Source organism: Rhinoderma darwinii, chromosome 10, assembly GCF_050947455.1.
Source record: "Rhinoderma darwinii isolate aRhiDar2 chromosome 10, aRhiDar2.hap1, whole genome shotgun sequence".
Lineage (NCBI taxonomy): Eukaryota > Metazoa > Chordata > Amphibia > Anura > Rhinodermatidae > Rhinoderma > Rhinoderma darwinii.
The window spans coordinates 49888655-49916299 of NC_134696.1; the positions used below are offsets into that span (position 1 = coordinate 49888655).

Sequence of the window (27645 nt, forward strand, 5' to 3'; positions counted from 1 at the left end):
AAACCTGACATGATGCCTAAAATATATTCTAATAAAATAGAGGCCACAAAATCCACTAGGTGCTCCTTTGCTTTTGAGGCCGGTGATTCAGTCCATTACCGCACTAGGGCCTCATGTGGGATATTTAGAAAAACTACAGAATATGGCCAATAAGTATTGAGTTGCGTTCCTCTCGTAAAACCTTCTGTGTTACAGAAATGTTTTTATTCAAAATGAATTTCGTAAAAAAAAATTAAATTTGTAAATGTCACCTCTACTTTGCTTTATTTCCTGTGAAACGCCTAAAGGGTTAAAATAATTTCTGAATGCTGTTTTGAATACTTTGAGGGGTGCAGTTTTTAAAATTGGGTGATTCATGGGGACTTTCTAATATATAAGGCCCTCAAAGCCACTTCAGAACTAAACTGGTCCCTGAAACAATAGCCTTTTCAAATTTTCTTGAAAATGCGAGAAATTGGTGCTAAAGTTCTAAGCCTTGTAACGTCCTAGAAAAATAAAAGGATGTTCAAAAAACGATGCAAACATAAAGTAGACTTATGGGAAATGTTAACTAGTAAATATTTTGTGTGGTATTACTATCTGTTTTACAAGCAGATACATTAAAATTTAGAAAAATGCAGATTTTTGCAAATTTTCTCTAAATTTTGGTGTCTTTTACAAATTTATATTGAATTTAACAACCAATTCAGTGTCATAAAGTACAACATGTCATGAGAAAACAATCTCAGAATCGCTTGGATAGGCAAAGGCATTCTGGAGTTATTACCACATAAAGTAACACGTCAGATTTGCAAAAATCGGCTGTGTCCACAAGGCCAAAACAGGCTGTGTCCTTAAGGGGTTAAAGGGGTTTTCACACTAAAGATTTGGTGATAAATATTTGATCCCTGTGTCCCCACATCTACTACCCCCACCGATCACTAGAATTTTGAATGGAGCACTGCCCTGCCATCCCATTCAATGTCTATGGGGCCGACGGAAACAGCTGAACTCTGTACTCGGCTATCTTCGTCGGTCCCATAAACAGTGAATGCAATTGTGCAGTGAGGAGGAACAGGGACCCCATTCTAGTGATCAGTGAGGGCTCTAGTAGTGGGCTTCCAGTGATCATACATTTATCACCAATTCTGTGGATAGGGGATAAATGTTCTTAGTGGGAGAACCCCTTTAATATGTGTCATGTTAGTAAACTTCAGTAGCATCAAAATATTTTGTCTTAGGCCAGATTCATACCGCGTGGGGAAACTCGGACGTGATAAACGTGACATTTACCACGCCCGAGGCGCCCCCCGTGCAGGTTCCGTTTTAAAGGATCCCCATAGACTTGAGTCTATGGAGGGATCCGTGAAAATGGAACAAAATAGGACATCTTCTATTTTTCAACGGCTCCATTTTTCAACGGCTCCATTGAATTACATAGGTCCGTGTGCCGGCCGTTGCTTCATTGGCTATCACACAGACATATTCAATGCTCATGTAAATCAGGCCTTACTTTCTGAAGATATTATTATTGTATTTAATTGTTCAGATTATCAAAGTTAATTCTGATGATGTGACATCCCCATGACGGCTAAGGTGACAGATAATCGGATTCTGAACCATAAACACATGTAATATGTTCTTACCTGCTACCTGGTGATTCCTGAAAATCACAATTAAGGCCCTGGTGCAATCTGGTGAACTCTGGTACATGCTCAAAAATGACAGACTGGCATCAGCATGGCAGAGACCACTAGTGCACATCATCATCAGTACTTGTATTAGGTGTTTTGTTGTGATCTTAAGAAGCTGCCACTATACCAAGGAAAACTTGCTGTGGACCTGCCGAGTACTAGACTATCTGGTACATTTCTGCTTTTTGAGCATGGTTTTGTCACATTTTTAGGATTTCTGGACCATAAATTGCCAGATTAAAGGAATTTCAATGTACTTCATACATGTTTCTAATTTGATGCTCCTTGGATATCAACAACTCTTAACTCTTTCAGATCCACGCAAACCAGACATCTCATGTTTGCAAGATGACTCAGAAGACATGCAGCTCCTAATAACCTGCAGAGTACCAGATCCTCCAGCAGAATGCAGACTGAAGCGCTTTCTTCTGTATTCAGGAAAGGAGAGAATTACAGATTTGTCTGCTGTGGAAAGTTCCCTACAAGTGACTTTTGAAGTTTACAACCTCACAGCAGAGTACAGATGTTCTTATGTTTTAGAAGTAAAAGAACAACCGCGTCATGTCATTGAATCACCACTCAGTAATAGACTGACACCTACAAAATGTAAAGGTAAGGATACAATAAATCAGGGGTTCTCAGCCTTTTTTTGGGGCATGGACCCTTTGTCAGTCTGTAAGCATTGACCATATATAACATTCTGATATATCTGCAACAACTGTAGTGTATATACAACCTCTGATTTCTACTGGTGACATGTTCTGATAATACTATTATCTGCTAACAATTATCACTGACGGAAATACTAAATTTCAGTAAGAGGTTTGTAAAAATAAAGATGTCATTTTTACAAGCTTACAGATGACCTGAAATCTATCCAGAGAGCCCTTATGTGGAAACCACAGAAGAACTCTTGAAATAAATACATTGTGTAGTGTTAATAAATAACCCTGGAAATTATAAGGGAAGGCGAGCGATATGGCACAATTAAATGAATTATTTTTCAGTGAGGGAGGGAGGTGGGCATTATTTGAAACCACTGCATTAAGCACCCAGGAAAAGTTTCCCTTCTCTGATGATAACTAATATACTGTATGTCTGTAGCTCAAAACACTAATATGGTGATAATATGTAATGTATGTGATATGACCAGCCATAGGTGCCACCACTCCAGCCAGAAGTGTTCCCCCTGAGCCCAGCTTGTGCTTACCCCCTGCCCAGGCCACCTGCCTACGTCTTACATGCAATACATTCATCTACACATCAGGCACAATAAATGACACTAATGGGACACGGCAGTAGCCATGGCTTAGAAGGGTATTCCAGTTTCAGCAAATAGTGTTATTTTATTTTTTGTTTTTTTAAACATATTTTAATTTTATTTTTTCAAAACAAGAACAACATCAATTACACCTCAGCATTTGAGGCGCTGTATAAATGTTTTATTTTTCATAAAGAAGTTATACAATTTTGCAATATTTTTTTCTGCCTCAATTCCTCACAGTTCCTCTGCTTGCAGTAATTCATTAGGAACTTTCATTGTTTACTCTTGGGGGATAAAAAATTGTCCTGTCATACGATGGACACGTCGGTGCTTGGCTCATTACTGGAAAAAGCTCTGATAACTGTCATTTTAACCATTTCTGTACCTCTGTGTCCATTACATGATTCGAACAGAGTTTCATCTCTGGAAATAAACAATGCAGGTTCCTTTTGAATGACCGCAAGCAGAGATCTTTAAAACTGTGATGTATTGATACTGAAAGTATATTTTGAAATTGTATAACTCTTCATTATACAAATAATAATCTTAACTCCTTAACGCCGAAGGACGGATATATCCGTCCTCAGCAGCTGCTAGTTCGCGCAGGAGGACGGATATATCCGTCCTGTGATGGCGCGGGTACTGACACTGTACCCACGCGATCAGCGGCAGGAGCCCGGCTGTTATACACAGCCTGGCTCCTGCTGCAACTGCCGGAATCGAAGCGCGCTCCGATTCCGGCAGTTTAACCCATTAAATGCCGCTGTCAATAGTGACAGCGGCATCTAATGTGTTTGACAGAGGGAGGGAGCTCTCTCTGTCACCCCATCGGTGCACCCGCAAACAAATCGCAGGTCGCAGTCGGGTTTCCATGACAGCCGGGGGTCTAACAAAGACCCCCAGGTCTGTCTTCAGCAACTGCCTGTTAGGCGATGCCAGAGGCATGACCTAATAGGTTGCCTGTCAGTTTTACACTGACAGGCAATAATGCTTCGGTATACTAAGTATACCAAAGCATTATATATGCGATCAACAGATCGCATAGTGAAGTGTTCTGATGGGACTTAAAAAAAAATGTCAATCAGTTAAATAAAGTTTGTGAAGAAAAAAAAATAAAAATTACAGTCAAAGTCATATAAAACTACTTTTTTGGCCCAAAAAGTGGTTTTATTTAGTAAAACTGTCAAAACAAATTACACATACACATATATGGTATCCCCGCGATCGTAACAACTTGACCAATAAAATGAACACATTAATTAAACCGCCGGATGAACGGCGTCCAAAAAAAACGCAAAAAACAACGGCAAAATTCTCTCTTTTCTCCCATTCCCCCCATAAAAAATAAAATAAAAGTTAATCTATAAGTCCTATGTACCCCAAAATAGTACTAATGAAAACTACACATTGTCCCGCAAAAATCAAGCCCACATACGACCACATCGACGGAAAAATAAAAACGTTACGGCTCTTGGAATGCGGCAATACAAAAACAAGTAATTAAAACCTTTACATATTTGGTATCCCCGTAATCGTGCCGACCCATAGAATAAAGTTAACATGTTATTTACGCTGCATAGTAAACGGCGTAAATTTATAACGTGAAAATTAATGCTGGAATAGCTGCTTATTTTCAATTCTCTCCTAAAATAAAGTTAATAAAAGTTAATCAATATGTTATAAGCATCTAAAAATGGTACAATTACAAAATACAACTCGTCCCGCAAAAAACAAGCCCTTATACGGCTATGTCGACGGAATAAAAAAAAAGTTACGACTCTTGGAATGCGACCGTGAGAAAACAAAAAATAATCCTTGGTCATTAACGTGCAAAATGGCCCGGTCATTAAGGGGTTAATCTGCTAAAACTGGAATACCCCTTTAACTGTTGTGGCTGTTGGAGTATGAGGGCGACAGACACCTTACCAGACTCTTGGCTTTACTATGCGACTACAGAATGTCCACTATTGTCGTTTTACACTTAAGTTCACATGAACTTTATTCATTACATTTTAGGTAGTATATATTGAAATTTAAGTCCATAAAATAAAAACCTCAGGGCAAATACAACACATAATTAGGTATAAAATTTTGCATGTACACTCATATAAGAGGACGGGAAAGGGAAGGGGAGCTGGGTTTTCTAAATGTAACAATAAATGAAATTAATCCATTTTGTTTTTGGATTTTATAGATAAAGAGAAAACAAAAAGTAGCAACGATGGTAAGTATTTACCTAAATAAATGTTTTATTTGATTTTAAACAACTTTTAAATTGATTTTTAATTTTAAAAAAAACTTTTTAAAATACATCTTTGACCTATGATACAGCTTTTATGTATACAGCATACATAGAAGCTATATCTTAATAAGTAAAACATTCTTTTAAGAAAAATCTATATCAAAAGTTGTTTAAATTAGATAAAACATTGAGTAATTAAAAAAAATGTAGCTTCAAAAGTGTACTTAGCCTTTAAAGTTAAACTCAAAATCAATGTAGTCACCAAGTTTTATGAATTATAAGCATTTCTCCTACGACAGGCTAATATATTTGGGAAAAGATCTCTAGTCTGCGCTAGATATAGGCAAAATATTGATGCTGTTTTTTAGTCTGTCATTAGGCTGCAGGAGAGCTGAAGGTAATTTGATTTCTTATGTTAGCTTGTCAGGGGTGGTACTGAGGGTTGATGGATTCCCCCTCTAAGAATGGATCGCAGACTGTAACAGTTAGGGTATGTGCACACACACTAATTACGTCCGTAATATACGGACGTAATTTGGCAGCAAGTACCGGACCGAACACAGTGCAGGGAGCCGGGCTCCTAGCATCATAGTTATATACGATGCTAGGAGTCCCTACCTCTCCGTGGAACTACTGTCCCGTACTGAAAACATGATTACAGTACGGGACAGTTGTCCTGCAGCGAGGCAGGGACTCCTAGCATCGTACATAAGTATGATGCTAGGAGCCCGGCTCAATGCACTGTGTTCGGTCCGGGACTTGCGGCCGAAATACGTCCGTCAATTACGGACGTAATTAGTGTGTGTGCACATACCCTTAAACCAACAACACAACTGCAATTGTTTAGTGGTTTCAGTTCACATTGAAAAGTGCACAATAAGTCAGATGGTTACCGTTAACCCCAGGTGGCACTGTTGCTTGTAGGCTGCTGGTCACTCTGTAGGGCAATGGCACGTGAACGTTCTGGAACCCAATACACATACAGTACATCCTTCTATACCAAACAAACAACTGTGACACAAACTACTACTACTACCACTACACACAAACCAACTTTCACTCCACACAGGCCACTATTAGCTTCTCAGAGACCACTGGGAAGAGCACCCTTCACAAGGACCACTTACCCACACAAATAATAATGCTCTGCATCACACGCTTAATATAACTTTCTGTACTCAAACAGGAAGATAGTCACTGCTTCTACCAACTCTGATCTGAAGAGTCGTCCCTCTACAATTCCCTCCTGCCAAACAGGTGTTCAGTCCATGATGGGTCTGGACCGAAACTATTCAGAATATATACATATCTACAACGAAAATGTCCCTCTTTGTCTCAGGTCATTGTTAACTCCACAGAGGCCCCACACCAAGGCAGTTGTTCTTTCACACATGTCTTCACTTAGGATTTTCTTCCCTCTTAGGATTCATGCTAGGCTTATTTGTGGTGCAATGACCACACCCAGGTTGTATTTCCTCACACAGCTCCATGAATTACCCACTGCTACATTCTTCAATGACTATTCCAGTAGTCCAGCCTTTTCTAGGGCTACAATCACTAGTCCACATCTCAGGCCTACATGGCAACCAGTCCCCACTGTAGTGCTCCTCACAGGCCCACCAATCCAGGAATCTCTCTAGTCCCTACGAGGCTTCACTACATACTGCAACCAGTTTTTAGCACAGTGGTTCTCATATACCCACTGGTTCCCATTTCCAGACTGGCAATCTCCATAGCCCTAGCCTACTCTCCAGAGCTTCCACTCAATGACAAATACTCTGCCACCAGCACCGCTTCAATCCCAGACTGTACAAGTCTCCCAATAGCTCAATGTCTGCTCCGTGACGACTACTACTGACTCTGCTGGGTAAAGCTGCCCTACTGCTCTCCTCTAGGGACTCACTTAATTCTAGCCAAAAACAGGTTCTCTAGGCACCTTCAATTTTCCTCCCACTGGCGTCAATACCACTTTCACTTGCCCCAAACACTAGCATTGTTGTGCGGCTCACCAGCACCACATGTCCATACCTTCAAGATTCATCTTCCCTCCATGGGCTTGCTCGCTACTAGCCAAAAACAGGTCCTCCAGGCACCTCTCACTTTCCCCCCACTAGCGCCAACACTACTTTCACTTGCCCCGAACACTAGTATTGTGGTTTGGGTTACCAGCGCCATGTCAATACCGTCCCCACACTTTGGCAGAGCATGTGCTGGCGTGGACACCCACTCTCAAATGGAAGACCTGGTGGTTCCCAGAACATAGGGGCTCACACTCTCAGCAGAACCCAATTCATTAGGTTCTAGAAAGGTGTGGGACAAATCACAACACAACATACACACCTCACACACACAGCATGATACGCACACCCCAATCACACAACACAGACAGACTGTAATGCTGGGGGTAGGGAAACAGACAAGTGAGCCCTAATCTACCCGCCACTCAGTCCCTGCCTACTTGCAACGACCCGCCCTAGGCGACGGGGTACAACTGGGCGACGGTCCCTACGCTCAATAAGTGCACGACAGACAAACAGACAAGGGTACACAGAAGCTAAGGGAAATGGGGCAGTTGCCCACGGCAACACCATGAGCAACAAGAGTGGTGAACGAGCCAAGTCAAACCAGGAGTGTACGAGGTACCAAACGCAGAGCAGGAGAGTAGTGAACAAGCCGAGTCAAACCAGGAGTGTACGAGGTACCAAACGTAGAGCAGGAGAGTAGTCAGTAAGACAGGGTCAATATGAAGCAGGGTCAAATAGATCAGAAGCTGCAGCAGGGCCAGGAAACCAAACGAGAAGAATCACAAGCAAGGAGGAACAGGAAAGGCAGGTATAAATAGACAGAGGGCGGGAGCTAGCTCCGTCTGGCCAGGCTGTGATAGGCTCTCCCACTCCTAAGCCTGCCATCCTGAGTGGTGGAAGATGGAGTCAGTCTCACAGACATAGAAGCAGGTGCAGACTGATTACCTATGGGTGTTGACACAGAAGCTGTGCCTGGCCGATCCTTTACACAGACTGTAACATCACAACACAGGAAAAGCACATTTAGTCGTTCACTCACACTCTAGCCCACCGTTCACATGATTGTTCTTATTCTGTGCCATCACCTCCCATCTACTCCACTGCATTTCACAGGTTAGAGCCTGCTGCAGCTGCTTCGTCTCCAATATGTCCATCTGGAGCTGCAGCATCCTACCAGAATCCTATGAAGTTTCCCATTTATCAGGTCATTTCCTAGGGAACGGCTCCATGCCTCAGGCCTAAGTCTTGTTTCTCTCTCAGCCCAGGGAACTTTTGTACACCATGTGGCTTGGCCACAGACTAACTACTTAATTGAAGTCAGCTATATATTTCCCTAATACAAAAGTGACATCTAATTACAGCAGACAATACTACATTACAAATTCCTACACATTGAACTACATACAAACAGGGCTGGACCCAGCATGACACAGCACATATACAAGCTACTCACTTAGTCTTTTATGTAAGGGGGAATATAGGTTTTATCCTTAAAGCCTATGAATGACTTCAAAAGTAAAAGCCAACTACTGTGTGTCACGAAGCGTGTTAGTGGACCCACTAGGCCGTAACGCCGTAGCCGGGAGGCAGCTGGCCAAACAACAGAACACCCCAGAAATAGAATGTCCCGCACAAGAGTACCTGTATAGTCCAGACGGTGGCCGCAGCTCTGGCACAGATGGAGATGGTTGCAGCAGATAGCGCCAAATGTGGCGGAGGACACAGGAGCCGCAAGTTGCGCCAGACGTGGCGGGTTCCTCCGGACATGGCAGATGACACAGAACGTGGCGGATTCCTCTGGACGTGGCAGAAGACACCGGACGTGGTAGATTCCTCCAGACGTGGCAGATTCCTCCGGACGTGGCAGATGACACAGGACGTGGCGGATTCCTCCGGACGTGGCAGATGACACAGGATGTGGCACGACTTGATACTAAGGCACAGCACGGGAAACAGGAACGGGGAACAAGGCACGGGTAACAACAGGAACGGGAAACACTAAGGGACCATTTGCAAGACAGACTGGGAAAACTAACAGCGCTCAGGCAAGGATTAGAAGGCCAGGGGCTTTCTATAGACCAGGAAATCGTGGCAGTTGATGATGATGACTTCCTCCTATTTGCGCGCGCTGGCGCTTTAAGGCCGGGCACGAGCGTGCACGCGCACCCTACGGGACACAGCCGAACGGTGCGGAAGTGAGCGCTGGCGTCTCCTAGGAAGGAGATGGGGACCATCCATGGCTGCGAGCGTCGGGAGGTGAGTATACCCGACGGCCCGCGGCCATGGACGCTACACTGTGCTTTTAAAAACTTGCAGATTACCCAACTGTTCCTATTCATAACCTGTCCTCTGTCCTGAGGAGACTTTTTAATGTGGCCTTGGGTAGACCTTCCTCCAATAACATTTCATTCTAGGTTCGCTATAAAGAAATCTTTCGGCCCACAGACATTCTATATAAGTCTGCCAAGCTTTCCAACAGAGATGACCTTTTGGAAGACCTATATTCATACCGTCACTTCCAGTATGAGAACTCACAGGTTGCGCTGTCATCTGGCCTTTTCTGGTGACCATTACAGCATCAGGTGGCTTTAAAATGCCTGATTTATTCACTTCAAGATAAGGGAGTCCCTTATAAATCCCAGTTCCCGAACCAGTGGATTAATCCCAGGTTTCCCCTAGACTATCCTCATACGCTTTAGCCCCCAGATGTCTCCATGCTCGACTGAACTATTGAGGCCGCACTATGCTCCGCACAGACATTAAGGTGACCTAGGGCTCACACTGTTACTACAGGTTCCTGTCTCATCTCAAGACTCTTTATGTAAATATAGATTTCACATAGACTTTTCAGACACCTTGCCAGACGCTTTCTTTTACCTTTGAACCACTATTGTCGTTTTACGCTTAATTCCCATCATGTCTTTATTACACTTTTAAAGAAAACCTGTAGGGATTTCCTTCATTTTTGGGTGGTACCAACTGTGAGCGTTAGGAGCTGTTTCTATACAGCAACTGAACAGTAACGTGTAGCCCGGCGCTCAGAACTTCTCAGGAGTAGATTTGCGGTAATCAATTTGCCTGCTTTGCGGCTATGTTGATTCAGTGGTCCATAGAAAACAATTTGAGAATCGATTCCCTTATTTTTCTCATAAATTTGCCAAAAGCGAATCTCAAAAGTGGTGAATTAATCCACCAATGCATTGTAATGGGTGATGAATCAGTGAAACGCAAATTGGGTGAAAAATTGTCTCACCCGTTGCTAGAAGACTGAACTTTACTTCATTCAGAATATTATTTATCAGCCATGTAATAAGATTTCCCTGTGTATTATGCAGCACAGCTAGAGAAGGGGAGGAATAGACAGCTTCTTGTCAAGGGTTAATCTTCTATAGAAGGACACAGCTTCTTGTAAAGAAATAAATGTCATCCACAGGCACATGTGCTGGGCGCCACCAAGCAGTAGGGGAAGGGCAGAACATAAATGATGTTAGGACCGGTGGACCCGGGGGTACCTGCTACTTATTTAAAAAGAGACTGGGAGAGGATGGGAGCACAAAGAGTCAAATTTGGACTGCAATTTTTTTTATAAGCATTTATTGAAATTTAAGTACATAAAACCTTAAAAGATGTTTTATATTCAGTGTAAGTGGAAAAGGAAACCAAGCTCGGTTTTCTAACTTTACCAATAAATGGAAGAAACTTTTTTATTTTATTGTAATTATTACAATAAATTTTTATATATTTCTAGATAAAGAAAAAGCAAAAAGTTTCGACGATGGTAAGAATTTAACTAATCAGAGAAAACTGTGCGTTGATGCCCAAATGATACCAAATCAATGTAATGACCAACTATTATGAACGTAGAATTACACTTGTCTTTACTATGGGACTGCAGAATGTTCGCTATTGTCATTTCGCACTTAATTGCCAAGGCTATTTTTTTTACTTTTTGAGAAAATCACAGAGCATATATTCACACTGTGCGGTTTTGTCTGGTTTCTTTTGCAGCTTGGCCGAAAACCACAACTAAAAAACGCATGCGTTTTTACCACAATTTGGGAAATTGTTGCTTATCAAGGAAAAATACATCCGTTTTTTTGGGAGCAGTTTTCGCCACGTGGTAAAAAATGCGGCAAAACCGCACTGTGTGACTACAGGAAGCGGAGAGGATTCCTCCACAGAGCTCAAGACTGTTAAGTACAGCTGTTTATGTGCTGTACAGGTAGGGAGTACTGTAAATGCTATCTGTTGGGGGGAGGATTCTGTATAAATAATTTTTATGGGGGAGGGGAAACTTTACTGTAAATGCTAGGTGTGGGGGGAGGGGATTCTTTAAAAATAGCTTTTGTGGGGGAAGGGGATATAACAGTGAATACTATGTTTGTGTGGGGGATTCTGTATAAATCGTTTTTGTGGGGGAGGTAGTGTGTGTGTATGTGGCTGCACATAGTGATCTAGTAAGATCACTATGTGCAGAGTAAATTAATAGAGAGAAGTGTATGATGCTGATTGGTCAGCGTCATACACTTCTCTCCACAACGCCCACTTGGTCAAAAAGTAAAACACGCCAAGTTGTCTATTAAGAAAGTCATTAACATAAAGCTAAAATTGTTCATAACTCCGTCAAAAATTATAGTTTTTCTAAATAAAAAAAACACTGCTGTAATCTACATTACAGCGCCGATCACATTATGTAGAAGATAGGCCACTTATAATGTGGTGACAGAGCCTCTTTAATAAGGAGAGCAGGAGGAGTAGGGACGCTTGCAGAATAGACAGAGGGCTAATGTTTTCCACAGTGTGATAGAGAAGGGGCTGGCTGCTTTGCTCAGTTTGGGTAAGTCAGCTCCATCATGTCACTAACACACAGAGAGGGAGAGCTCCCTGAACCTTGAGGCTATGTCAGCACATTACAGCTAGGGGAGAAACTCCACTTCCTGGACCACAACAGGGGATGGTAATCTGGACATCTGTAAAATTAAAGTATATTACTTAGTGTCTTCATTTTCTGGTGTCAGACAACCCCTTTAAGCATGTTTTATTCTAGCACTGTATCTGAGATTGCAGATGCATGTGCGATCCCAACATGAAAATATTACCTGCCGTCTTTTAACAACGGCTGGATTAAAAGCCCAGTTACATCTGCCAACTTTATACGGGAAGCAGAGGTAAACAGGTTAAGGATAGGCCACTACTCATGGGCCAGTACTGTGTACTTACCCCAGGCTAAAATTTGCCAGCCAGCCCCTGAGGAGGAGACAACGGATTGTAAAGCATTAATCTTCTAAAGGAGGAATAGACAGCTGCTTGTAAAGATTTAATCTGCTAGAGGAGGACACAGCTGCTTGTAAAGGGTTAAGGTGTTCATACACATAAGTTTAACGTCGGCCAAACCTGCCGACTTTGGCGGGACCGCCCAACCATTTATGAGGGTGTCCCGACACTTCCCTGATGGCAAATAACTGGAGAGAAAAGGATCAGGCATAATGGATTTCAACATGCCCATTACTTTGTACTCACTGGAAATTCCCCTCTCCCCAGGGGCAAACGCAGGATTTTTAAGCGGGGTTTCAAAACAAATACTTTTCAAACAAAGTTATTTTTGACCATGCCTCTGCTACCCTATGTTTTTTACACTATGAGAAGTGGTCTGCACTTATCCACCAGTCTAGCCCTTTACATTACAAGTTCTAATGGGGTAGGATATGTGCTGACCACTACTGGTATCGTAAAAACCTGGGTTCACACTGAGTTTTTTGCAGGCGGAAAATCTGCCTCAAAATTTTCCACTGCCTGAACGCCGATTTTCACTGCGTTTTTCGCCCGCGGCCATTGAGTGCCGCGGGAATAAAACGCAGTGAAATATGCTTTCTCTGCCTCCCATTGATGTCAATGTGAGGTCAGAGGCGTAAACGGCCAAAGATAGGGGATGTCCCTTCTGGTTTTTCTGCTCGCGGGAAAAAAACGCCCCTGCCTCCCATTGAAATCAATGGGAGGCATTTTCGGACGTTTTTGGTGTGTTTTGCGGCGCGGTTTCCGCGTCAAAAAACTCGCCAAAAAACTCTGTGTGAACTCCCCCTAAAAGAATCTTAAATTTCAGCTTCAAAAACGCCTGAAAAGCAGAGGCTGTTTTCTCTGAAAACAGCTCCATATTTTCAGACGTTTTTTGTTAAGTGTGTGAACATACCCTTAGGGTATGTGCACACACAAAATAAAAAAACGGCTGAAAATACATAACTGTTTTCATGGGTACAGCTCCTGTTTTTCAGCCGGTTTTTTTAGCAACTCACGGTTTTCGCTGCTTTATATGGCCGTTTTTGGAGCTGTTTTTCAATAGAGTCAATGAAAACACCAAAACATGCACTTCTTTTTCGGGCCATTTTTTTTACGTGTCTGTTTTTCAAAATGGCTGCGTAAAAAACGGCCCGTCGGAACAGAGCGCTCCGATGGTTTGTTCGTTTTTTGACCGTTTACGGCCCGAAAAACGGCCGAAAATAAGCTGTGTGAACATACCCTTAGAGTGGTCAAGCTATGGAATGCCCTTCCCCAAGATGTGGTGATGGCAGTGATGGCAGATCCTATGTCAGAATTTAATAAAAGGCCAGATGCTTATGTATTTATTTATGAATGGCATTGAGGGTTATAATTAATCAAGCAATGAATGACGGGTAATTTATTGAGAAATGTTGAACCTGATTGACCTACGTCTTTTTTCAAACGATGTAAGTATGTTACAATAAATAAAATACTTTTCTATTTTCTTGAAATTATTCATATTTTTTTGGGCATTTCTAGATAAAGAAGAAACAAACAATTTTGACAATGGTAAGTATTTAACTAATCTGAGAAAACTGTGAGCTGTTGTGCAAATGATACCAAATCAATGTAATGACCAACTATTGTGAACGTACAATTACACTTCCCTTTACTATGGGATTGCAGAATGTCCGCTATTATCATTTTACACTTAATTGCCACGGTACCTCTATCACATTTTGATAAAATCACAAAAAGTGACAGTAGATTCAATTCTAAGAATTATTTCAAATGTTTATCATGAGCTGAACAGCAGATTTTCCTCAGTAGTACAGGATACAGTTTTTCATTTAGTTTTAGCAGAGTTTTAGCAGAGTTTTACTTAATTTCTTGCCGGTACAAATTGTGAGGTGGGGAAGGCTAAGCCTACACCGTATCTGAATGGTAAAGAGCAGCCTTGTGCTCAGATCTTGGTAAGAGTAGGGGTGAACAAATTAATTTGCCTGTTTCGTTTTGTACTGGTGCACAGAGTACAATGGTAGAATCGATTTCTTTATTTTTCTCATAAATTTGCCTAAAGGGAATCTCAAACGTGAGGTATTAATTCCCCAATGTATCGTTATGGGTGATGAATCGGTGAAACGTAAAACAGGCGAAAAATTGGCTCACGTCCAGCTAAAGACTTAAGCTTACTTTATACAGAATATTATTTATCAACCATATAATAATACGATTTCCCTGTGTATTATTCAGCCCAGCTAGAGGAGGAAGAGACAGCTTCTTGTGAAGGGTTAATCTGCTAGAGAAAGGGAAGATAACTGATTGTAAAGGGTTAATCTGTTAAAGGAGGAAGAGATAGTTAATTGTAAAGGGTTAATCGGCTACAGGAGGACACAGCTGCTTGTGAAGGGTTAAGGTGTTCATACACACTAGTTTTATGTCAGTCAAACTGCCGATTTTAACGGGAACGGCCAAACATCTATGGGAGAGTCCTGACTTTCCCCTGATGGCAAATGTCTGGGGAGAGTAGGACCAGGCATATTGGATTTCAACATACCCTCTGGTTTTTACGCTACGAGTAGTGGTATGCACTTATCCACCAGCCTAGCCCTTTATATTACAAGCTCTAATGGGGTAGGCTAGTGGATATGTGCTGACCACTACTGGTGCCGTAAAAACCCCCAAAGATAGTGGCACACTCGGTGCCCTTTGTAAATAGTGCCCCACACTGCCCACAGTAGATAGTGCCACAATGTCCCTTGCAGATAGTGCCACACACTGCCATGTGTAGATAGCACTCGTGCTCCTGTAGATAGTGCCACATCGCCCCCTGTAGATAGTGCCACAGTACTCCCAGTAGATAGTGCCACACTCAATGCCCATGCAGATAGTGGCACAGTGCCCATGTAGGCAGTGCCACAGTGTCTGTGTAGGTAGTGCCCAACACAGTGCCCATGTAGGTAGTGCCACACACTCCCTGTAAAAAGCACCACACACAGTGTCCATTAAAGTAGTGCCCATGTAGATAATGCTACAGTGCCTAAAGATGCGGATACAATTGAGTCAGATTGCAAGTAAGGGCCTACCAGCCCTGGTCACAGGCGGGGGTTTCCGGGCAACTGGAAACACTCCCCGCACGCGCCACTGTTCCCATTGAGTACACATGCACGTTCAGCAGAACTTTTATCACAAAATTAGAGAAGACAATTTTTTTTTCACTTTAGTGATTATACACCGCTTTATATTTTGGTCTCCTATTACTTCATGAGGTTTCCCAGAAACTGATACGTCCTCTTTAAACTTCTTATATTTTCTGATTGGATCTTCATGTTCCCTCCTCTAGAGTACAGGAGGTTACACATTTAGTCATAATGGCCCATTAAGAACTTCACCCCATAATCATGTGCTGGACGCCTCCAAGCAGCAGGGGAAGGGCAGAACATATTAATGATGTTAAGACAGGTGGACCTATGGTTACCTGCTACTTGTGTAAAAAAAGATTAGGAGAGGATAGGATCACAAAGAGCCAAATGTGGGCTGCCATTCTTTTTTATGAGTGTTTATTGAAATTTAAGTACATAAAATAAAAACCTTGTAACATACTGTATAAGTAGGCACCACATATTGCTGTATCATGCTCTGGGTATGTGGAAAAGAAAACCGAGATGTTTTTTAACTGCAACAATAAATAAGAGACTTTTCTATTTTCTAAATTATTTTAAAAAAATTGACATTTCTAGATGAAGAAGAAACAAACATTTTTGACAATGGTAAGTATTTCACTAATCAGAGAAAACTGTGTTCTGATGCCCAAATGACAACAAATCAATGTAATGACCAACTATTATGAACGTACAATTACACTTACCTTTACTATGGGACTGCAGAATGTCCGCTATTGTCGTTTTACACTTAATTGCCACGGTACCTTTATCACATTTTGAGAAAATCACAAAAAGGGACAGAGGATTCAATTCTAAGAATTATTTCAAATGCTTATCATGAGCTGAACAGCAGATTTTCCTCATTAGTACAGGATACAGTTTTTCATTCAATTGTAGCAGAGGGAGTTCAAAATTATCCCAAGAATTTAACTTTCTGGCAGGTACAAATTGTGAGTAGGGAAGTCTGATTCTATACTTCATCTGAATGGTAAAAAGGAGCCTTGTGCTCATATCTTGGGTAGGGGTGAACAAATTATTTGTTAACCCGTCAGTTCTGCGTACATGACAATCTAAATTTATTAAAGGCTATGTACACATTTGACATAGTTTTATTTTTTTTAAATTAAATTGTGCATCAGTGTGAATCGTGCAACTTCCTAAATACATTTTATTAAAATTTTTTTTTACTTTTTGAGATACAGCTGCTTTGTATTCTGTATACAGAGCAGCTGTTTCGTGTGTAAAGACCTGAATCCGTCACATCCGCAGGACTGGCAGGGTCAGTGACAGCGGGTCCTGCGTGTCAGGATCCACCTGTAAGCAATCAGTTATAAACTTAGATGTGATCGCTGACAGCTCGATCCTGCGGACCTGACGGATACAGGTTCCAGTGCAAGATACAGCTGCTCTATATACAGAATACAAAGCTACTGTATTTCAAAAAGTAAAAATTATTTTTAATAAAATGTATTTAGAAAGCTGCACCAATCACACTGATGCACAATTTTATATATATATATATATATATATAAAATTGTCAAAGGTGTACATAGCCTTTAAGTTTCTTTAGAAAAATGTATCTTTTTTTTTTTAAGGCGTTGTCTATGACCAGACAGCTGATGACCTATCCACAGGATAGGTCATCAGTATATGATTGGTGCGGGTCTAAATTCATAGCTTAGATGTCATCGATTACAGGTGGATTCTGCATGTCAGACACGCAGGGCCCGCCGACACTGACGGATTCAGTGTAAAACGTGCAATACAACTGTTCTGGATAGAGAATACAGAACAGCTGTATTTCCAAAGTTTAATGGAATTTTTAATAAAACTATTCACAAAGTTACACCAATCACACTGACTAAGCTATTTATAAAAATAAAAAAAATGCCCTTAAAGGTGTACATAGCGTTTACATGTTTTAGTATAACATTTTAAGATTTGCAATTATTGCATAATACAAATATTGTGCTCATTTGTGTATTATGATAGTAACAATATCCAATGTTTAATAACTTTCTTGACAAGACATTGCACATTTTCAGTGTCTTATTAGTTGCGGTTCTTTTCAGGTGTTTGGATTCCTGTTGTTTCCGCTGTTTGTGGCTTCTTCGCTTTGATCCTGGTAGTAATCTTAGTGGTTTACTTCATAAGGAAAAAAAGTAAGTAATTAATATTGATCCAATAGTGTATGATTTAATCATGTAATAAATACAGAACTGCATTAGTATAAACTAAGTTCTGTATCTCTGCATGTGGCAAGTCATTTCCTAAACACTATCCATTTCATTGTAACTATCACTAGGACAGACTCTATACTCTATAAAGGACAGAGATCAACGTGTATGCTATATAAAGCCAATGTCTGTTTCAGTCAATACCTACGTTTCTCCAAAAGTCAACTACACTGGAGCATTATTTCTGTATTGCGTAATTCCTCTGTTACCCTCCTGGAAATGATAGAATAAATTGTCAACTGAGTGTTACCATTTCACATATGAAAGGGCCATGTCCCTACATACTTATACTGGCCAATCAGTGCTGACAGCATCACACTGTGTAGGGGCCCACCCTATTAACAAGGTCAATGGTAACACCCAACTGTAAATTTATTCATACAGTTCCAGGAGGAATAACAGAGGAATGGCGCAATGCATAGTTTTAAGAAAAGATGCCCTAGAATTGTTATTTCTTGAGAAATACAAATATTTGCTGAAATAGACCTGTCAGGAGAGCTGACCAGTCATCTTTAAGCCCTGCATACACTGTGCTTTATAATCGAGCTTTATAATCGGTGCTTCTTCCACCCTCTCACATGCAATGTTGTCGATCATTATGTCAGAATGCCAGGGATGCACTTAGTGGCATTTCCTAGTACCCAGAAACCCTCATCTCTGTTCAGAATAGGTGACCACACAGCCATTAGATAATGTAATTATTTTTCAGAGTTGGTTTCAAAGGGGTATTCCGGTTATAACAAATTATCACCACCTATTCACTGGAAAGGCGATAACTACTCGATCAGTGGGGGTCTGACCGAGCATAGCACTCCATCAGTGCCATTACCTTTGAATGGAATAGCAGAGCCCACGCTCGATTTAATCCCTTCTGGCTGCGGTCTTGTAGCTGGGGGAACATGGGACTGCTGTGAGGAATGGGGAACCCCAAACTGCTGTGAACAGCATTTTCACATTTCTGCTTTAGTGCAAGCTCCTGGGCATAAGAATATTAGAATGGAAAGCAACCTAATGGCTTACAGTATATGGGAGAGTGTCGTGAGCATGCTCTGTGCCATGTACAGTTGTCACTGTGCGGGAAGAACTGATTTGTCTCCATCACTTATGTCAATGTGATCCTGTGTTATCTGCCTCCATCTTTGTTAAATAAATGTACATTTTCATTGTAATCCTGTCCTCTGATTATAATGAGATGGCTCCTGCCCCGATTGTACACAGCTCAAGCTAAAGAATGACAGGAAGTGGTAGCGTATTATGAGGGCTCAGTGTCCAGTGTGTCCAAATATTTCAGGATTTGTTTTTCATGCAGGCAGTGCCATGGTACTTGCTTTAAACAATAGGTCGTTTTCTGATTTAAAAAAAAAAATTACCCTGGGACCAGTCGTCTCTCCACCTTAGGTGCCTCCATGGGGGGCAATCATCACTCAAGAAGGCTGTGTCCTATAGTGATATCAACTTGTTAGGATTTCATATGTAGCTACTTTCCTTAGAAAAGAGATGGGATTCTAAAACAATGGGAATAAGAATCATCTCCTGCATAAACCTAGTCATATTGACTCTCCTTTTATATCACTAGAATAATCTAGCCATAAACATTTGATATTTATTTTTAATATTAATATATTTTATTCAACAGAATCATCACCACAAAAAATGAAAAACAGGTAACAAGACCTTCATATCACTACGATTAAAAATTATATTTGCTATTTTTTACTACTAATATTATATTTGTATAATTTACTAGTATTGCTATCAACATTGTTCCCTATCATAAAAATGTGTCCACTTGAAGGGTAGGCAGAATACTTATATATATGACATGAACTGAAGGGCGACATCAAGAGCTGTAAACGATTGAACTAGACTTATTATCACATAACAATGTTCTACACATGCTTATATCTCCTGAAGAAATGTTCAATGATAACCATACAATACACATTGTCAATGTGTTTTACAGTGAATATTGCAGTGAACAAGCGGAAACTACCACTGAAGCAACATGTAAGTATGATGAATCACATCCTGAACATCTAGAAAGGTTCTTCTATTGAAATGAATAGAAACCCTTAAAGGAGGCGATTCCATTGCTATCTCCTAAGGCTCATGTGAGTCCCTAGGAGCAAGGTATTTTTGTGCCCTATGCAGATTAGACGAATTGCCCCCCCCCCCCCAGACACTATGCCCCCTTAATACAATTATATCACACACTGTGCCCTCTAAATACGATCATGTCACACACAGTGCCCCATACAAATAGTGTCACATGCTGTGACATCTGAAAATAGTCCGATAGGCTGTGCCCTATGAAAATAAAGCGTCAAATACGTAGTGCCTGCTAAAAATAGTGCTATGTGATGTGTAGCCTAAAAATAGTGCCACATACAAATCAAGCACCACATGCTCACGGTGTGCTCTATACAAATAAAATGCCATACGCACACCCTTTGCCTCATACAAATAAAGCATCAAGCACACACACACAGTGCCACCTGTAGATAGTTACACATAGTGCCCCCTGTAGATTATGTCACACACAGTGACCCCCTGTAAATAGTCTCACACAGTGACCCTGTAGATAGTGACACACACAGTGCCCCCTGTAGATAGTGACCCACACATTTTAACTGCATGTATATTTTTTTTTTGCTACATTGTACAGCCAGTCTATTGTCCGCTCGAGTGTGTGTGATGCTCTTTTTTTTTTTTTTCAATATGTTTTATGATTGTCTTTCATGATGAATAAATAAATTATTGTTATTTTGCGACACTTTGCTAGTTTAGCACAATTTTTTTCTGTAGGATTGTATTGATTATATTGGTGCATGGCTATTTATAAGTCTATAGTGGCCAGTCTTCCAGAGGGTAGTTTTTCATTAACTTACATTTGTCATAGCTCTCAGTGGATGGTGGGAACCTTTGTAAAGTTTGCTAAGTGACCCTAAGATTTATTTTTAAATAACCTGTATCCTAATGGTAATTATGGCATTTATTGAATGTGTGCGTGATTTTTACAGACAGTACAGTGAACAAGATGAGACCAATTTCTTATGTAAGTACAGTCTCCACTTATTTTTAAATACTGGCCTCAAAAGTTGATGCAGTACTAAACAATGGGCGTATTTTCCCTGTCCTCTCATATCCCCTGCGACATTGTTGTAAATGCAAGCAAAATTCATAAGTCACATATACTATCAATGATAATGCCATAAATTGTAATCTTAAAGTCCTCCATATACTGCAGAACTAATATACTGCCTAAGTAGCTGTGCCGCACAATGCCACCATTTAGTGCTCAAATAACACCAACACACAATGATGAAATATCAGTTCCATATCTAAAGCAATCTAATTACAATGTTATACAATGTCTAAATAATACAGCTATACAATTACAATGCTGGTGGTCACAAGCCTCGGGTGCCAGGCCATCGCTGGTGCTCCCTTCATTGGCCTTGGCTGCTGTGCCCTGTGTAACCACACTAGCACTTGAAGCTTGTCTACCTTGATTTACCATTTTTATGGTGTTCATAAATGAACAAATAAATTTCTATGAAACCTTAATCAGGTTGTACATGCTGCCATATCTACAAGCTGCATGTTGTGGAGGAAGGGCAATACTGTAAGCCAAATTTTCAATAGTGATGTTATTAATATAATGCCCTAAGCACAGCTCTGTAATGTTTTCTTTAAAAAAGTGACTGTATAAGTATTACGTTTTACTCATTCAGAAGTTAGTTAGCTTCGCGCACCCGCCATTCAGTGGCTAACAACCATCTCTGGATCAAGTCTCAGGATTCACACCATTCTGATCTGCAAAGCTTGTGCAAGTATTTCGATTTTTGAAGGGGTTAAGAGAGGAAGGCCACAATTAAGGACTTTTATTCGAAAACTATAAGTGCTATTATTGTGAAATAGAGGTGTAACATCAGCTCAGTCACGAAACGGTAGGCTACACAAGCTCGCGAAACAGGGTCGTGCTGAAGCACATAGCGCATACAAATCAACTATCCTCTGTGGCATCACTCGTTTCCACTGCCTCCGGAAGTGACATTGGCACAAGAACTGTGCGTCGGGAGCTTCATGAAATGGGTACCATGTCTGGACAGCTGCACACCAACCTAAGATCACCATGTGTAAAGCCTAGTGTCGGCTGTAGTGGTGTACTCCATTGCACACCTTTGGGATGAATTGGAATGTCGATTGCGAGCCGGACCTCCTCGTCCAACATCACTGTCTGACCTCACAAATGCTCTTTTGGCTGAATGAGTACAAATTCCCACAGACACACTCCAAAATCTTGTGGATAGCCTTAACAGAGAGGTGGAGGCCATTATAGGCACAAAAAAGGGGCCACACACTATTAATACCCATGGTCTTGAAATAGAATGTCCAAAAAGCTTACATAGGTGTGATGGTCAGGTTTCCACATACCAGAGTGGTTGCTGGGGATCTGCTGCTTGAGAAATCCATATAAACTCAGGGGTTATTACTGTTTCCTTTTAGCACCTTTTTGGTCCTAAATTTGAATCCGACCAAGGGAAACATCTGCTGAGTTTGTTTGTTCTCCCCATGGACTTGTATATTTGCAAATAGTCCATAGATTACTATTTGGATGGGGTATATACTTATCTGCTTAAAAGGGGTGTTTCTGGGAGAAATGGGCTAGTCGGGGCAAGCTGGGTGATTTGAGATTCAAATGTTGTGAAATATTGACATGAACTAGTAATTTCCCATTTATTTCTGAAAACATTAATTTGACATTAGCAGAAAAGTATATATAAAGAAGACAGATCTAGATGTACATGTTTTATATTGCAGGTGGAGAGGGATGTGAAAGACACAGGCATGGATGATGATAATGATGATGGAATCACCTATGCAAGGTTGAACAAAATCACCCTAAAACAGAAGAACATAGAACCAGATACACCTAGGAACACTGACGTATATGCAGAAGTCAAAAACTCACAACTAAACTGATAAAAAAGGGTAAAATAAAATATGTGAATTCAACTTTTGAATATATTAATAGATTATATATGTCAGCATCCTGTCCTGTATACTTGTCTTCTGTACTTATGTGTAGTTGAAATAGTAAAATAACAGCTTTTTCTATTTCACACTGCTTCTTTTTTTAGGTGACTTGTGGCTTGGTAATGTCGATGTCTTTTCAATTCAAGAAACTTTTTACATGTGGGGATACTTGTGAGGATGACAAGGTGCAGAAGTAGCACATAAAGGCCCATCTGCTTCGTAAAGATATACTCATTAAATCTCATACAGAAAGAAAATTTTACCGTTGTTAGGTCCACAGCGGCGGACCTTCGTGCTTGCCTACCCCCCAACGGCCGTGGCCATGGACAAGTCGGTGCCGGGCGGCATTACCCTCCTGAGAGACGCCGACACTCACTTCCGCATCGCTGCACTAGTTCCCGTAGGGTGCGCGCACGCGCTCACACCCGGCCTTAAAGTGTCAATGCACACAAATGAGGAAAATCTGTAATTAGCCCATGATCACCCTGGACTATACAAATGGCTCTGCCCTTTCATTCATTGCCTGAGCGTTGTTGTGTTTACCCATGTTAGTTATAGCATATGATCCATTAGTGTTATCCTGTTCCCGATGTTCCTGTGCCCTTCTACCCGTATCCTGTATCCCTTGCTATATCTGTTCCTCTGCCTTAACCTGTTGGAGTTGTGTTGTGCCACCGGTAATGCCTGCTGATATACACCACATCTGGTGTCTACAAGTTCATCTGTGCCGAGCCTCCATTACTGTCTGGACTATTAAAGGTACTTTTCTACTGGGAATGTTGTTTGGCCAGCTGCTACTCCGCTAAGGCGGTGTGGCCTAGTGGGTCCACATACCCATGGATCGTGACACACGTATTTAACAAAATATAATGTCCATTTCTCTCCCAGAATTAGAGTTCACAGGCATAGCTATAGTGGGGTGCAGCGTTAGCAGTTGCACCCGTCCCTGGGGCACATAAGGAGTAACCAGTATTATAAATGGTACATAGTAGGTGGGGGCCCTGCTATAGATTTTGCATACAGATCATACTAATGTAGAGTGGACACTGAAGAGTGAATATTTTTGTGCATTAACGAGAATGAGTGTGTATAAATTAAAAAGGCATCTTTTGTGTAATCTGCATAATTATTAAGGATGTTATCTGGGACTTTAAAAATTGTCAGCAGGGCAGGGGATGGTAAGCAGGGGATAATAAGCTAGCAGATATTTACATCCTGAAAAGCCCCCTGCTCCAGCTCTGAGCCCCCGTTCTCCGCCGCTTCGCTCATGGAAGCTACTGCAGTGGTCACATGTCATTCATTGGTCACTTAAGCCAATTGCTGGCCTCAACGATCACATGCCGTTCATAATAGCATGACTGCTGAAGGCAGCAATGAACAGCACGTGTCTGCTGCAAGAGCTTCCGGGACCGGAGCAGCAGAGAACGGTGCCTCAACGCTGGAGGGGGCCATTTTAGGGGTGAGTATCTTATACATTATTAATTTATATCATTCCCTGCCCTGCTGATGATTTTTAAATGTCCCGCATAACCCCTTTAAACCAAGTTTGCGTCTTTGCAACGCAACTGGTTATGAGGTTTTTTTTCAAGCCATATGATTCACAAGTGTGCTCTTCCTCTATTCTCCCAGGTCAGATATCACAGACATGACATCTATTTCCTAGTACAATGAATTTGTATCTCTGCAATTAATCATCTAGCTTTGCTTCCTCTATTGTAGATATATTGTTTCCTTAAATTTGAAATTATACTGCTCTAATACCGTCTAATGTGTAATCCCGGACATATCCAGCACACACTAGGATAAGAAAATTAATATAACAAGTTTATTTAAATAATTTAATAGCTAAAAATTACAATTTTACGGTCAATGACCGTAAATAAAAAACCCTGTAATTAAACGGAGCTCACTAGAGGAACCTGGCCAGGTTTATAAAGGGGCGATAGTAATGCAGCATGCAATTTGCAGATTATACCATTAAATATACATACACCAGAACATGAAATTAACTCAATGAGATGGACCTAATACAGGTAAATATATGAAACAAGCACTAAATACTGTAAGTGCGGTGCTGCATGACTGCCAGAGCAGGAGAGTGAAGAAGTTAACAGGGGATCCTGTGGGAGGCCCAACCTGCAACTCTGGTGACTCTTGTCACTGAATCTTTTCAGACTGCTTCCAATTGTTACCAATAAAGGATGTAAAACTACTATCTACAAATCACGTCTACCCTTCCCTGCAGTGAGCTGGAGTTTGCACACTGCCTGTGACACACATGCTGCTGCATAAGAAACAGTCTGCGGCCTCTCCTGTGCCTTAGACCTGTATCTGTGGCTTGCCTGCATCCTGCTCACAGTTTGATAAGATCCATAGAAGAACACTTATAATGTCAGCAATGTTATGGGTGTTTGGGGTCTCAATGTGCCTGCTGCAGTTTCTCTGTGAGAGGGTGATTATTTTTCTTTAAGGCCAGTTTTCTTGTAAGACAATTAGCATAGAAGAAATGTAAAGGTCATACAACTTTTTAACCAGCATAGCATTTATAAGAACCTGTTTCCACATACATCCTGCATAACAAGCAAATCAAAGACGTACTCATAGCCCCGTGATACTTATGAATGAAGCAAGGTCGATTGTGAAATCGCAACGACATGTCCAAAAATATTTTACACAATTTAATAAGACAGCAGAAATATTTTTACTGAAAATGTCAAAGCACTAGACATAAATAGAGCAACCTGTGACTACTACTAATAATACATTTTCTGTCTACACCCTCCATTTGTGGCAAAGCAAGCTTACATGATTTATTTTGCGTTGTTTATATAGTGCTTACATATATTCTAATTACTAACATCAATCCCTGTTCCCAGTGGAATTCCCAGTCTAATACCTACCGCTCTAATATTGAGCTTGAAAATGCCTTCATTGAGAAGGTGGAAATGTCTTCATTGAGAAGGTGAAAAGTTGTAGTGGATGTTGGATGAATAAACCCAATTTTTTTTTAGTGCTGCTTCGCTCTTTCTCTTCTTTTGATGTGCATTATACAAGGAGAGGTCACTCCTTGGTTTGTAGCAGAGCACCGGCCTTACCGGGCGTGGAACCACAGTGCTGCTCCTATCTTCGATTTTGCCTATATACCACTCTAATATAATACAGCCAGTTTCATAAGAAACAACTTAACCTATATGTATTATTTTGAAGTTTGGGTGGAAAGGCTCTTGCACAAAGCTTTATTATGGCTCCATGTATGAGCTGCATATTTGGAGCCAAGGATGGGATCAGATACTGTCTTGTAAGATCATCTCCAAACATCTGAACTTGATACGGATATTGCTCTGTGTTGGTTTTGAACTCAGGATCACAGCGTTGTACATCACCAGTGCTACTCAGTGTTTCATACAATTAACAGTGCTTACCAAGGTTGCATCAGGCTGGGGCTAATGCTATGATTGGGATGACTGACGGTGGTAGTCCCCTTTTTTTTTTTTTTTAACACAATGTGCTCCCTTATAAGGCCATACAAGAGATGATGCAAAGAAGAGGAGAGTGAAAAAATTATTTAGATCACAGGAAGAAAGGAAAGGAGGAGATAAAGATTTTCAAATCCTAAACCCACTTGTTCCTAAAGGTGGTCAATGGGGAATTTTTGCTGTAGGGACACATGGTTACTTGTTACACCCCAGCATATCATCCCCAGTTGCAGGAGGAAATACAGCCCTAGGTGGAGATATATTAAGACTGCACCAGTCTTAAAGGTTTATTCCCAACTTAGACATTCATGGCATATCCGTAGGATGTCTGATAGATGCGTGTCTCAGCTCTGGGACCTGCACCTACATTGAGAACCCTCGTTATCGTTGTAGGTGCGGGACCCAAAGCTGGGATCCACATCTATCACACATGTATGGCAAATCCTACGCATATGTCATAAATATCTATGTTGGGAATAATTGTCCATATTGAAATGTCCTGAATACGAATTAAATGAACACAGTTTCATCTTTTATACATGTATTTAATGCATATTTTACGCAGAAGTCAATGGAACCTGAAATATACAACCCTTTTTTCTCTTACTTTTATAATTGCCTGTATTTGTTCTGATTTTGCTCCGAGCACAACACTGATACAGTGATACCGTAGAAATGTATATGAACGTTACAGACACAATATTGACAAACACTACCATTTGGAATCTTTGAGAAATTCCCTTCTTTTTGAAAGAAAATCACTTCATATTACTTATACGAGGAAACTTTTGCTTTTTTAAATGCAATATCTACTTAGGTATACAAAGACCAATTTTCAGCAAACATCACACCTTTGTTCCAGTGGCTCATTATGTTAGCTAATTGTAAATTATCATGTGTTAGGCTTCCTTTACACAAACTTTTTGTGTGGCCTTTTTTCTCTGGACTTTTAGTAAAATGGCACTTGCGTTTGTTGTGGCGTTTCTGGTGGCATTTTTTGCTCATAGTTTACTACTTGCGCTTTTTTTAGGTGTCTTTTTTTTTACAGGAAAACGTTCTGATTAAAAGATAAATCCACTTGTATAGAATAAATAAACCGCCACTGCTACATATATGGAAGTAACTCAAGACCCACAAATACCATGCATCAACTTTTAGTAGTTCCAGCTGTATCAATTTGCAAAAGGTGGTGCTCTGTGGCTAAACAGAAGTACAGTAGATCCCAGTAATTCACGTATAGAGGTAAATTCCACAGCACTCACTATATAC

At 40.9% G+C, this 27645-nt stretch overlaps 1 protein-coding gene across 1 annotated transcript in view; it reads left to right on the forward strand.

Annotated features, from left to right (window-relative positions):
- Positions 1–24200, forward strand: part of LOC142661447 (uncharacterized) — an 89247-nt gene extending 65047 nt beyond the window's left edge. The window contains exons 4-13 of the mRNA XM_075838841.1: positions 1989–2285; positions 5132–5161; positions 10952–10981; positions 13999–14028; positions 17696–17785; positions 19497–19524; positions 19824–19867; positions 20881–20915; positions 22685–22855; positions 23005–24200. Of these exons, the coding sequence (XP_075694956.1) occupies positions 1989–2285; positions 5132–5161; positions 10952–10981; positions 13999–14028; positions 17696–17785; positions 19497–19524; positions 19824–19867; positions 20881–20915; positions 22685–22846 (746 nt within the window). The 3' untranslated portion in view covers positions 22847–22855; positions 23005–24200. The remainder of the gene's footprint in view (positions 1–1988; positions 2286–5131; positions 5162–10951; positions 10982–13998; positions 14029–17695; positions 17786–19496; positions 19525–19823; positions 19868–20880; positions 20916–22684; positions 22856–23004) is intronic.
- Positions 24201–27645: the final 3445 nt, after the last annotated feature.